General features: G+C 51.9%; 1 protein-coding gene across 1 annotated transcript; it reads right to left on the bottom strand.

The window, feature by feature from the left end:
• Positions 1–1131: 1131 nt before the first annotated feature.
• On the bottom strand, positions 1132–13739 carry EIF3K (eukaryotic translation initiation factor 3 subunit K). The gene is made up of 8 exons (XM_065926039.1): positions 13583–13739; positions 12583–12681; positions 9048–9168; positions 7852–7926; positions 4890–4956; positions 4720–4797; positions 2919–3044; positions 1132–1200 (listed from the first exon to the last, which is right to left on the bottom strand). Exons 1-8 carry the CDS (start codon positions 13639–13641, stop codon positions 1169–1171), a joined length of 657 nt encoding a protein of 218 aa, XP_065782111.1. The 5' UTR covers positions 13642–13739; the 3' UTR covers positions 1132–1168.
• Positions 13740–14349: the final 610 nt, after the last annotated feature.

Raw genomic sequence — 14349 nt, 5'->3', positions numbered from 1 at the left:
CTGGCGCTGCCCTTTCTGTAGGCAAAGTCCACACACAAGGGCATAAGAGTGAGGCACTCCCTTAGGGCGGGCTATGCATCTATTGCGGCATCTGATTTCCTCTCATTTTCCCTGAGAGGCAGTCACCGTTGTGCCCACTCCTTCTTCCTGCAGACAACAGGCTCAGAGGTGAAAGATCAACCAGTCACTCCATCAGAATGTGTGGAATACCTTACCAAATTTGAATAACCAACCTGAGGCTAAGACTTGAGGATGGGGGAGAATAGCCTGGCTGCAGATCCCAACTTTCTTAAAAAGTCTCACCAAAAAGAATGTTGGGGACTAGTTCCCAATGGGGGGGGGGGGGGTGTGGACAAACTCCTCTGACTCTGAAAGGAAGTGACTCTGGTTTCTCAGTGCCAACAACAGGCTAGGTCTTTAGCTGAACACTTCACTGGGCAGAGCCCATGGAATCCTTATGATTCTGACAAGGGATTCCCTGGTGATTCAGATGGTAAAGAATCTGCCTGCAATGCAGGAGACCAAGGTTCTATCCCTGGGTGGGGAAGATCCCCTGGAGAAGGAAATGGCATCTTGCCTGGAGAATTCCATGGACAGAGGAGCCTCGCGGGCTATAGTCCATGGGGTTGCGTAAGGATAGGACTGAGGGACTAATCCTTTCTCAGGTTGAGCAAGCAACCAGAATCCTCCATTCACCCTTCCGGCCACTGCCCTAGGGCTGCTTGTGAGGCCCAAGGGTAAAGGTGGTGTCCCTCCCTCTCCAGGAACCCAGGGGCCCCACCTGTTCGCATAGGTTTTCCGGAGGACAGGAGAGCCCTGGCTAGCCCCAGGTGCAGGGCTGGGCTCCTACCTCTTACTCACACCATGCTGACTCACCCACAACCCATTCATACCCTCCTTGCTGACTCATGGCTGCGGGCCCTCCACCTGTGACCTGTCAGGAACGGGGTGGTGGAGGTCAGTCGCTGGGTCTGGGCAGAGGAGCAGGTCCACGGAGACAGAAGCTCTGCTGCTGGGTTGAGGGGTGGGGGTGGACAGGCAGAAGAGAGGTGGCCCCAGCACCCGGTGATGGAGGCCCTGACGCTGGTCGGGGAGAGGCAGAGGCAGGAAGTTGAAGGGGAGACAACAGGCTAAGAAGTCAACACACCTTTATTAAACGACTGCAAAGTTACTGGGAGGAGGCCATGATGCTGGACACACCTGTTGAGAAGAAAAGGGAAGACCAGGGTCAACGTGGGAAAGACACGAGATGAACCTCCAACCACCACAGCAGCGCCCACAACTGTTTAGGGGCCTTGCAGACTTAAACAACAGGCTTAGAACGATGCCTGTTTTTTCTTTTTTAAAAGTCCTTATTGAATTTTAATATTGCTTTTCTTTTCTTTTATGCTTTTTGGTTTTTTGGCCATGACACCTGCGGGATCTTAGCTCCTTGATCAGGGATCAAACTTGCAAACCCCTGCATGGGAAGGCAAAGTCATAACCACTGGACCACCAGGGAAGTCCCAATGCCTGGATTTTAAAAGTATGATCTGCTATCTTCATCACCATCCTGATAACATTTACTATGGTGACTATTTGCAAGATGGGCTTCCCTGGTGGATCAGTGGTAAAAAAATCCACCATCTGCCAATGCAGGAGATGAAGGTTCGATCCCTGGGTAGGGAAGATCCCCTGGAGAGGGAAATGGCAACCCACTCCAATATTCTTGTCTGAGAAATCCCACGACAGAAGAGCCTGGCAGGCTACAGTCCATGGGGTCACAAAAGTCGGGACACGACTGAAGCGACTAAACAATTTGCAAGACGCTCTGAGCGCTGGACTTGCATCTCATCATCACAGGACCCTTCGCTCCAAGGAGTTCTCACATAGAACCCCAAGTCGGTGGGCGCATCTCATTTAGACTGAGGGTCCACAGCCCGCAAGTGTGGAGATGACTGCCTGCTCGATCGTGTTCCTCAATTAAATAGCAATGTAGTCATTTTGTACTCAGAGGCCACAGTGTACCAGTCCATATTTTTAACACACCAGAACCACACTTAAGAGGGCAGGGAGGAGACTGAGGGTCTAAAGGAAGCAGCCCGTCCCTGCCCCCGCCAGCTCTCTCTCACTCCGGGACACCTGCGCGGTGGGAGGGTGAGACTTTGGCTCGCTCTGGTTGAGCAGCCAGTGGAGTCTGTGTTAGTTAATGTGACGGTGACGAGGGTAATGCTTAGTGAGCTGGAGGACTGGTTCTTTGCTAAGTGTTGCACATGCAATGTCTCACTTCACACTCGTGCCTCCAGGGGCTAGGTACTGCGGTATTACTCAGTTACAGGAGGTGGGTACTGCGGTATTATTCAGTTACTTACAGTCCTGGCACCTGCCTTATGGGGTTGATCTGAGGAGCAATGACTCTAATAATAAAAAGTGTAAAGACCTACACGGTCAGAATTATTGGTGCGGTCACCCCCCCTCTCTAGATGAGAAACTGGAGGCACAGAGATGTAGAATCGCCTGCCCGAAGTTACACAGCTGTGAATAAAGAACCCAGATCCCACCCAGCTGCCCCAGCCGCAGAGCCTGCACTTGCTGGTAGGTGCTCTGCTGCGTTTTAACAGACGCCAGGGCTGAGGCCCCGGGACCAGTGAGGGTGTGGGGACACCCTGCCGGATCCCTCCAGGCCCTGGGAAGTCTTACTGACTGCTTCAAGGCAGGATCCGGTGCCCAGAATTCCAGGCAAGGACACCAGGACCCTCCGTCCTTTCTCCCAGGTAAATGTGACCTGCCTGGGATAGACAAGGGCAGGGGAATCTGGCAGATACTCATTTCTTGGCCCTGAGTCAGAACTTATCTACCTGAGTCCTTGGGGACCCAGCCCTGCTCCCTTAGAAGGCCCCTTCTCAGACCCACAACCTGAGGCTCAAGCCACTACTCACTGTCAAAGTCAATCTTCTCCACGATGTTCTTGGGCTTAATGCTCTCCTCCTGGCTGCAGATGAAGATCTGGCCTGACTCATCGGCACTCCAGCCATACTTGCTCATCCACACCTTTAGCTGGCTGTCTGCAGGGGACACAGCAGTGTAGGGGCTTTGCACACGGATCTACAATACTGGGGTGGGGGGGGACGGCGGGTGCACTCAGGGTGTCCTCCTGGCCTGCCTTGGGCAGATCTGGTCTCGGGCTGCCAGGCTGGGGCTCCTATGATTCATTCTCCAAACAGCAGCCAGGGGGAGCCTTTTAGCTTTCTCATCCTTCCCACTACAGGGCTTCTGAGTCTCCTTTCATTTTCTATTTACCTCTCATGTCTCCCAAGGTAAAAGGTCAGCTCCTAAGAACAGCAAAACGCTTACTTCTCTGCTTTTCCCCCAATCTACATTGAAATGGCTTCGAAATGATGATTTCATCATTACCAAGAACAGTAACCTTATGGCACCATGTTTAAGAATTTCTTTGCAGCTCTTTCTTGTCTTTAGAAAGGAGGCGGCAGAGGATGGGATGGTTAGCTAGCATCACTGATTCAGTGGATGTGAGTCTGAGCAAACTCCGGGAGACAATGAAGAACAGGGGAGCCTGGCATGCTGCAGTCCACGGGGTCGCAAACAGCCAGACAGGACTTAGCGAGTGAACACCAAAAAAAAAGGGTATTTTTCTGGCCAGAGAAGTGTTCTACAACTCGAAATAATTCTTTTCTGTGTGACTATTATCAATTTGATATAGATTCACCTGTTTCTCTTTACGTTCAACTCTAAGGGTTTTTCATCCCTTTCTGATTTAATTTCACTCTTAAACACATAAAGTATGGAGGCAATGTAAAACACTTAGTATAGCGCTTAGTATAGTGCCGGACACAAAGTGTCCAAAAAAAGTTAGCTTCCACTGAAAACAATGTCCCACCTGGCTTAAAAGACAAAACTATCCAAGAAGGTGCTCAGAGAAATCTCACCCCCAACCCACCACTCTCCTCCCTGTTCTCACCCTCAGCTCCCAAGAAGTAACCATTTTCCTTGTTTTAAAATTTTTCCCTTCCTGTGTTTCTTTTTGCAAACTGAGCAAATACACATACTTTTTTTCTTTTTAGAGGAATCTTTAGAAATATAAATCTAATCATGTCCTTCTCTGCTCAGACCCTCCAGTGGCTCGGTCTCACTCAGCATAAAGGACAAAGTCAGGCAGGAGGCCCTTCAGGGCCTGAAACCCCTCCCGGCCCTGGCTCCGCCCCTGGCTCCTCCGGCCCGGGCCAAGGGCTCCCTGGCTGCTCTCTGAGCAGAGCATCCTCACATTCACTCTGCCCTCAGGCTGCCCAACTCACTCCAGCGAGAAGTAACTGTTCAGACGCTGTGCCTCCACCTCCACGTGCCTCCTGCTCTCCCAGCCCTCCAGGGGCTGTCATGCAAGAATCCCCACTAGACCAGTACAGCTTCATTTGTCATCTGTTTTGCTATCTCCACGAGAACGAATCTAAGCCGTTCTGTGCTGTTCACCGCCATGGCCCCCAGGGCCTTGAACAGTGCAGAGTGGGCCTTCAGCTAATTTATGCAGAATAATGAATGAATGCTGTAGGATCTCTGAAAAGGAAAGGAAGGTGTTATACTAATTCCTTATTCCCTCTCTGGACTGGGCCTTTAATAACAACCTGGTAAGGCAGGAGTGGGCCCACTTGAGGAGCTGGCTGAGGTCCACTGCCCTGCTCACCCTGACCTCTTAGATGGGCACCAGGGACCCAGAGAGGGCCTTACCTGTCAGATCCCCGAGCATCTCAGCCAGAAGCCAGCGATCGATGTGTTGATACGTGATGCCCACAACATGGCAAATAACTGCGGAAATTAAGCACAAAAACAAAGGGCCACTCTCAGAACCTGCTGCCACTCCCTCCCCTCAGGGAGCCCAAGCTCAGAGAAGAACTTACATTTTCGGACAGAGTCTTCAAAGCCAGTTATACCTTCCAGGAGGTCCATGTTTTCATCCAAGGCTTGCTGTGGGGGGAAGGACGATGTTCACAATGACGTTAATATCAGTAATGTCAAGGGGACCCCTCAGCAGTCCAGTGGTTAGGACTTGGCACTTTCATTGCCAAGGGCCTGGATTCAATCCCTGGTCAGGGAACTAAGATCTCAGAAGCCATGTGGCCAAGGAAAAAAGTTATAAATAATGCCAAGAAGATTAACCCTGATAACAAAATAAGAGAAGTGAACACTCTGGCATTCACCCCACAGACCAGCCCTTCTTCTGTATACAACCTTATGATGTAACAATGCTGGTTTTCCGCCCATTTTAGAGATGGGGAAACCAAGGCTCAGAGCAGCTAAGAGATTTGCCCAAAATCACAGGGTGGGGTTTGCACCTGGCAGGCTTCCCGGGATCTGCTCATCACCTCCTCCCACTCACCCCCTCACTCCAACCACAGGGGCTCCTCACTGCCCCTCAGACACGGCAGGCACTCAGCTGCCTCAAGGCCTCGGCACTGGCCGGGGGTGGCAAATTCAGCGTTCGCTGCTCCTATTTTCCCGTGAAATGACAAGAGAGGAGACAGATGAGGTACCTGCACTCAATCACCTCTTCTCGGATCTCACCTAATTCAGAGAAAAGGGCAACAGCCCTACTACGGCCCATGAGCCCACCCCCCAACACCCCCTGGGAACTACCCGTCACCTCCTCCCACTCACCCCCTCACTCCAACCACAGGGGCTCCTTGCTGCCCCTCAGACTTGCCAGACAACCTCCCACCTCAAGGTCTCAGTGCTAGCTGTTTCGGGGTCTGGAACTCTCTTCCCCCATTGGCTGGCACTCCCACCTCGAGGCCTCTGCTCAAATGTCGCCTTCCCAGCAAGGGCTCCCCCAACATCAGGGAGGGAGACGAAGAACCCGTTAGGACAACGAGAGGGAGCAGCCAGCACAGCAGGAGGAAGGTGGGAGAGCAGTTGTCCTGGAAGCCAAGACACTAGCCGGGCAGGTGAGCCGGGGCCTGAGAACTTCCCACGGGATCGAGCAATGTGGGTGTCACTGGGGGTCTCAACAAGAGCACTCCGTGGCCTGTGCCTGAGTCAGGGGTCAGAGGGATGGCCACAAAGGCCTGAATGGCATGGGTTCATGTGAGCAGAGGGATAAGATGAGGCTGAACACAGGCAACCTGTCCCGGGGTGCGCTGGGCCACAGCCCTGATTCGCCTGGGATGTGAGACTTTGTGCTTTAAACCGGGAAAGCCCTGGGCAGGCTGGGACAGCTGGGGTCCCAGCCAGGAGCAAGGCAGGAAGGGGAGCAGAGGGAAGGGGCGGGGGCAGAGCTGGTGGGGAGTGTGGAGGCGCAGGCGGAGTTTTTTTATGTTAGGACCCACTGCAGTGTGGACGTGTTGCGTGGGGACGGAAACAGTATAGGAAGGTCAAGGCTGCACAGGGGGTTGAATGGCAGCTGTGACGTCACTGAGTGGGCGAGAGGGCAGGGGGTCGGGGCCCTGGAGGAGGAGGGACGGGGCGCCCACTGGAGCAGAACAGGGCTTGGTCAGCTGCCGGGAGACGTCAGGTCAGGGGTGGGAAGTTCTGCTTGGGCCACTTCTATCTTCCCGTGAAATGAGAAGCCAGGTCGGAGGCTGAGGCAAGGAGAAAGTGGCGGTGGTGAGGAGCTGCGGAGAGCCATCCAGGAACACGGGGCGGGAACTGAGGACCGGCTGCGGGTGGGCATTGACAGCTCCTCTCCAGCCTCTCGCAGCCCTGCAGCCCCGGGTGAGGACAGCACGGTTTGCGAAGGAGGAAGCTGAATAGAGGACTGGGGCTGCCGGTCAAGCCCAAGAATGTCAGGTCAGAGGCCTCATGGGGGCGAGCTGGGAAGCGAGGGGCGAGGAGGAAGTTGTCAGAGGGTGGAAATGTTTGACCTTCCCGGGCAGAGGAGGCAATTGCTGATGAAGACAAGTACAGGTCAGTAACTCCTGGACTTAGCTGGGGAGCAAAATCACCAGGGATAATTGCTTACAGTCACTAAGCCGAGACCACACCCAGACCAATGGTATCAGATTTCATGAAGGCACAATTCAAGTATTAGTATTGTATTTGTTGTTGTTTTTTGACTTCTTAGGGATTCGATGTGCTGAGAACTGGTCTCACCTCGGATGTGAGGGGAGGGAGTGAGGGGCTCAGGGCCCAGGGAGAACAAGAAATCTGGAAACTGAGAAGTCAGGGTGATGGAAGGATCACAGACCTGCCCTTTCAAGCATTTAAGAATAAAGAGTGGCTATGAGTTACATTCTTCACGAAAATGAGCAGTCATGGAGCAGGTTGGGGCGATACCAACAAAGTGAGGTGGGGTATGATAAGATAGGAGCTTCAGGGGTGGGGGGCTGGGGGAGGAGGAGATGGGTCTGGGAGTGGAGGTGAGAGCTAGGCAGCCATGTGGACTCCCACTTGGGATGCCAAGTCCAGTTGGGACAAGAAAAGGGGAACAGTATTTACTCTTTATTCAACTGTTATTATTTGGCCATGTCCCATGGCATGCAGGATCTTAGTTCCCCAACCAGGGTTTGAGCCCATGCCTCGTTCGGGTTCCCCTGCAGTGAAAGCACAGAATCTTAAACACTGGACACCAGGGAAGCCCCGTGGGGGTAGAGTATTTAGAGGATAGAGGACTTTTGCTGGAAGAACAGGTGCCTGTATGTGTGTGAGAGTGTGAGAGAGAAAACCTGAACTTTGTCAGCAGAGGAGGGGACCGGGGTGTCCCGGCTCCAGGTGGGGATGACCATTCCGTGCCATCCCACATGCAGAGTTCTGAACACAGGGCCCACTGCCACGGAAGAAGCCAATAAAAGTGCGTGGTCTTGACTTCCAGCAGCTTTTTCTGCAGGGCCCAGTCACCACCCTGCCCTGGGGCCCCAGGCAAGTTACCCAGAAGGCCTGGAAGTGGCAGGTCTCCAGCAGGTCTCCGAGGTACAAAATCTGCCGAATGGGCCGTTCTTCTTGCTGGGGGGAGGCGTTAAGGGCAAAAGGCCTTTCAGACAGAGGAGGTGGCCGCCTTGCCGCAGACTGCCCCACCCACAACCGCCCCGCCCACCTCCTGCTCACCACAGTGTTTGTCATGGCAAAAATGAGCAAGAACCTAAGGATCCAGAGGTGGGGACAACTCAACAGGCGCTGCCTCACACACTGAGATAGAGGGGAGCAGGTGGCTGTCGGACGAGTGGCCGTCGGGTGAGGAGGGAGGAAGCCTTGGTTTTTCAGGGTACACTTTGTTGTACTTTGAACAGTGGATCGTATGCGCCTTTTTTTTTTTTTCTTTTTTTTTTTTTTTTCGTATGCGCTTTTTAAGCCAGCAGAACGACCTCTGGGGAAGGTGGGCTATCTGTCAGAAGGCGGGTGCCCCCGTGGACACATCTGGCAGGGCAGGTTCAATGAGGAAGACATTTCTCAGCCCGGCCACCAGGGAGCAGGCCAGTTCAGTGGTACCTCACTCAACATCTCTTCACTGGAGACCAGCGCTGTAGCAGACAGACACTGGCCAGTCCCCGGGGATATGTAGAAAGAAGGGAAGCTGACAAGCCAGCTCTTCATGGCTCCGACCTTTTGCCTGGTGGTCTTTCCTCGGCTAGGAAGCCTCTCGGGAATCTTTCTAAAGCATGTTTCTCCCCCTATCACTCTGCGGCTTTAAAGCCTTCTTCAGCTCCCCAGGGCTGAGTCTGACCAACTCTGTGGCTAAGCCGAACTCCCCTACTGACTCTAAGAAGGCGCTGAGCTCTTTTCTTCCTCTTTCCCTACACACTCTCCCCTCTGCCTGGATCACCCTTCCCTACAAATCACCTAATTCCTCACCTTTCATCTGTTCCCTCCTCCAGGAAGTTTTCCTGGCTTCCAGGCATGTCCAGGTGCCTCCTCTGGCCCCTCACACCCCAAGTCCTGACTACTCCAGAGAGGACGGGTCTCCCCCGCTAGAAATGTGAGCTCCATGACGGTTCTGTCCCAGCCGCAGCCAGCCCCGGGCCAAGACCAGAGCAGGCAATCGGTGTCTGTGACCGAACTCAAGACCACGTCCCTATGAATCCATCTCCCCTGCATCCCCTTCCCCCCGTCCCAGCCCGGAAGGATACATGGGCCTGGTCAATCATGCACTTGCACAGCGTGAAGTCGGTGTGGGGCAGGTTGGTGAGGGCCTTCAGCAGGATCTGGGCTGTGACTGTGGTCTGGAAGAAGGCTGGGTTGAACTGGTACCTGAGGAGGGAAACAGAGATGTGGTAGCAGTGCCATCTCCATGTCCCTGGGCCTCACCAGGTGCCAGGAAGGCTGCTCACTGCTTCCGCCTGGAGTCTGGGAGCTGGACATGTCTGGGCTCTGATACCAACCACCCCACTGTCTGGCTCGGACCTTAACCTCCCTGACCCTACTTTCCTTCTCTGTAGTCTGTAGACGGAGACAGTTAATCCTCACAACCACTCAGTAAGGCAGACAGTGTTAAGTGATTCACAAATGAGTACATAAGTAGCAGTGGTCAAGCCTCTGGAGCCAACTGTCTGGATTTAAACTTCACTGCTGAGTGACCATGGACTACTTTTTTAAAAAATAATTTATTTTTGGCTGTGCTGGGTCTTTGTGGCTGTGTGTGGACTTTTGCTAGTTGCAGCAAGTAGGGGCTACTACCTAGTTGTGGTATGCTGGCTTCTCTTGTTGGGCTTCCCTGGAGGCTCAGATGGTAAAGAATCCACCTGCAACGCAGGAGACCTGGGTTCGATCCCTGGGTTGGGAAGATCCCCGGAGCAGGGCATGACAACCCACTCCAGTTTTCTTGCCAGGAGAATCCCCAGGAACAGGCTTCTCTTGTTGCAGAGCACGGGCTCTAAAGCTCTCAGGCTCAGTAGATGTGGCACACAGCCTTAGCTGCCCTGTGGTATGTAGGATCTTTCTGTACCTGGGATCAAACCTGTGTCTCCCTGCACTGCAAGGTGGATTCTTAACCATGGGACCACCAGGGAAGCCCCGGCATGGAGCATTTAAAATAAGTAGACTTCCCTGGTCTGGAAAGATCCCACATGCCACAGGGCAGCTAAGCCTGTGCACCACAGCTACTGAAGCCCATGTGCCCTAGAGCCTGTGCTCCACAATAAGAGAAGCCACGGCAATGAGAAGCCCGTGCAGCTCAGCTAGAGAGTAGTCCCCCCCAACCAGAGAAAGTCATTGCACAGCATCAAAGACCCAGCACAGCCAAAAATATAAATAATGAAGTAACATTCTAAAAAATAATAAATGCTCCATGCATCAGTTTCCTCTCTTGCAAAAGGTGAGAATAAACCACTGTATCAGGACTTCGCTGGTGGTCCTATGGTTAAGACTCTATGCTTCCACTGCAAGAGGTTCAGAAAACTAAGATCCTGCATGCCAGTGTGGTGCGGCCACCAAAAAACCAAAACAAATAAAAAACCCAACTGTATCTACCTCACAAACAAAACACAGCATCGAAGTGAGTTAATACAAAGGTTATAACACAGTAGGTACCACACGGGGAGTGCTCACTATGCAGTGGTTTTCACCACTAACAAGTTAAACGACCTCACCAACACACACGATGTCTCCATCTTACAGATGGCAAAATCGAGGTCATGAGAGCTCTAAACATTACAAAGCTGGTAGTTGGGCTTCCCTGGTGGCTCGGTGGTAAAGAACCTTCTTGCCAATGCAGGAGACACAGGTTCAATCCGTGGTTCGGGAAGATCCCCTGGAGAAGGAAATGGCAATCCACTCCAGTATTCTTGCCTGGAGAATCCCATGGACAAGAGGAGCCTGGCAGGCTACAGCTCATGGGGTTGAAAAAGAGTTGGACATGACTTAGTGACTAAAACAAGGAACAATACGGTGTGTCAATAAAGCATCTAGAGAGAAGAAACCAAATATCCACCGACAGGGTAACAGATAATTAGGACCTGGTTCCACATGGAACACTACACAGCAATAACAACAGACTGCAGCCACACAGGAAAAGTGTGGAGCCCACAAATCCAGGGCTGAGTGCAAGCTGCCAGATGCGGAAGAGCTCCAATTGTACGGCTACTCTTACGTTCAGTTCAAAGCATGCAAATCTGAGCTAAGCGAATCAGAATGTGTATGTGTGTACATGTGTCTGCAAGCATGTGGTAAATTCACACAAAGCCAGGTCATGAGAGCTTAGGAGTGGTCACCAGGGTCAGGGTGGTTGGCACAAGACAGATGGGACAAAGGACAGGGGTGCCAGCAACCCTCGTTTTGCAACTGGGATGGTGATTACACAGGTGTTCATTTATAATTCCACGTTAAACCACACATTCGCTTTCTGTAGCAGCCGGTATGTACGCTTTGCTATGATTTTTATTTTCTTTTTTACTTTTTGGTTGCACCACAAGGATCTTAGTTCCCCAACCAGGGATCTAACTAGTGTCCCCTGCAGTGGAAGGCCAGAGTTTTAACTGCTGGACTGCAGCCCCTGTAACTAAGTTTTCAAAAACCATCCCTCCTCCTGCCCCTACTTCCTGGCTCCCTAGACTTGCACATTCTATCCACATCCTATACAAAATAGATAAAGAGCTCATATAATTCAATACCAAAAATCCCCAAAAACCCTGTCAGAAACTTCTGAATAGACTTTTTTTTCCAAAGAAGACACAGAGATGGCCAAGAGGCATATGAGAAGATGCTCAACATCACTAAGCATCAGGAAAATGCAAATCAGAATCACACACATGACAAACTGGCTATCAACAAGAAGACAACAAATAACAAAACACCGACAAGGATATGGAGGAGAATGCTTGATAGTGTGATGTCAACTGGTGCACCCACCATGGAAAACAGTAGGGAGGTTCCCCGTAAAATTAAAACTAGCACTACCATATGATCCAGCAATTCCACACCTGGGTGGGTGGGGGTGGGGGTGTGTGTGTGTGTGTGTGCGTGTACACATAAATAAAGAAAATAAACACTAATTTGAAATGATACATGCACCCCAATGTTCACAGCAGCATTATTTTCATGAGCCAAGATCTGGAAGCAACCTAAGTGTCCATTGATAAATGAATGGATAAAGAAGATGTGGTACATATAAACACATACACACAATGGATTATTATTCAGCCATTTAAAAAAAAGGAGAAAGAATGAAAATTTGCCTTTGGCAACAACATGGATGGACCTGGAGAATATTACACTTAGTGAAGTTAAGTCAGACAGGGAAAGGCAGATACCACATGTTTTCATTTATATGTAGAATCTAAAGAATAAAATGAAAGCAACAGAACAGAAACAGAGACCAAAGTGGTGGTTATAGATGGGAATGGGGTGGGGGAAAGGCAAGATAATGGAAGGGGATTAAAAGGTACAAAATACATATAAAACAAGTAAGATACAAAGTCACAGTGAACAGCACAAGGGCTATAACTCCCATTATATAAACTCTAAATGTAGTATAATCTATAAAAATACTCAAACACTACATTGTACGTCTAAAACTAATATTACTTTGTAAATCAACTATACTCCAATTTTAAAAAAAGAGAGAAGTCACATCCTGCAGGTTGCCCCTCACTCCCACCCCACCCAGTGCTGGGAGTGGCAAGCTGCTGACTATGGGAACATGGGATGGGAATGGAGGCAGATACTCACAGTTTCAGGACAGCCAGGTTGGCTTCCAGATCATAGGCATTCTCCTTGGCCTGTGTCTCCACATAGCGCTCCAGGGTGGCCAGGTTCTCAGGGTTGTACCTAGAAGAGAAACAAGATGAGATGATGAGAGACAAGAGCTGAAGCCAGTCACTCCTTGAGGTGGGAGTTGGGGAAAATGTAGCCTGCTCCTCCTTCTCTTCCTTTCCTCCCTCCCTCTGTCACTGGTCACTTGCTCCACTCAAATATTGAATCAGCTCTATAACCTCTGACGAAACTTATCCATATCCCAGACCTAAGCCCCAGCTCTAAACCCCGTAAGAGCCCTGGGTCTTTTCTGAAAAATGCCTCCTCCATGTCTCAGCCAACCAGCCCTTGCAGCCTGTACATCTGGTCTCCTGGACATCTTTGATATCCACCCCTTCCTCCTATCCCCAAACTCCACTCTGGTCCAGTCCATTCTCTCCTGCCTAATTTTCCCCATCCCAGCCCCCACCAATCTACCTGTGCTTCCCCCATCACCGCCTTGACCACTCCTGGCTATCACTGTCTACCGTTCGGTTTGTCTGAACTAGAAACTCCATGAAAGCATGGCCAGTGGCTGTCTTTGGTTATCTCTGGTCCGCACCATTGCCCAGAATTCACAGCGTAGATTTTAGTAAACATGTGTTCGATGAGTGAAATGAAGGGGGGAAGGGGAGCCACAAAGAGGCGCTGAGAGGCTCAGTGAGACTGAGGAGCAGAGAGAAAACCGGGGGGCTGAAAGAGGGTAAGTTAAGCAGAGAGGGCGGCCTTAAGGCAATTAAAAGGGACTGAGCGGCAGGCAAGGCCACCTCCTACCTTTAGGCCTATATACAATGCTGTTCTCTTAAACCGCTCCAAAATGACTGAAAAAATCCCACCCCTAGGCAAGCCCAGAATGCTGACCATCTCTTGCTGACTCCAGAAAACCCTCTCCTCCACCCGTCTTGGCCAGAAACGCTCTCTCCGACCGGGCTCAGACCTGTCGATCCCCTTGAGCAATTTGCCCACGTTCGCTCTCATCTGCTCAAACATCGCCATGACGGCTCCCGCCTCCCACACCAGGGCTACAGCCGAAGACCCTGCCGGCAAAGCGTCCTCGAGGACCGGAAGAGGAAGAGTTGGTGGAAACGGAAACTACGTAATTGTTTTCGCTCCAGCCCCGGGGGCGGTGAATCGTGCTTTGGGTCTTGCGGCAGCTGCCACGCTTTCCGGCTGCCGCGTGACTTCTTCCCAGCCGGCGCAGTTAGCGCGTGCGCATACTCTCTACTCGAGCAGAAGCTACGGCGCGATAAAAGACCTAGTCTAACCAAGTGCGCAGGCGCCTTCTCGCGGAGAAGGGGCGGGGCTAAGCTTTTCCCGGGCCTCGCGTATCCAGTTATAGTCCCTGGAGCGTGAGCGCGGGCTCACCGGGAAGTAGGCTGATCCGTGACGGCGTGCACGCACGTCGCGTTGCGCGCGGCTGTGAACTCAAAACTGCTGGGGTTCCATCAGTACAGTCCTTTTGGTCCGTAGGCATGTGCCGAAGAAGGCGCCCTCTGAGGTCCCCTTGGCCCTAGGCCTTGGCCCCTGAGGCAGGATCCTGAGCTTCGCAGTTTTAAGTCGTGAACCTGGTCCCCCACACCTCACCCTAACGCCGAGGGCAGTGGCCCGCAAAGCTGTTGTGCTCAGCCCGGCAGGGGCGGAGGGAGGGGCTCGTGGACCCCGCCAGATCACGCCCAGTCCCCATAGGCTCCAGTTTTGCTGGTG

This window comes from Muntiacus reevesi, chromosome 2 (genome assembly GCF_963930625.1).
Source record: "Muntiacus reevesi chromosome 2, mMunRee1.1, whole genome shotgun sequence".
Classification (NCBI taxonomy): domain Eukaryota; kingdom Metazoa; phylum Chordata; class Mammalia; order Artiodactyla; family Cervidae; genus Muntiacus; species Muntiacus reevesi.
This window is presented reverse-complemented; position numbering and strand designations above follow the sequence as displayed.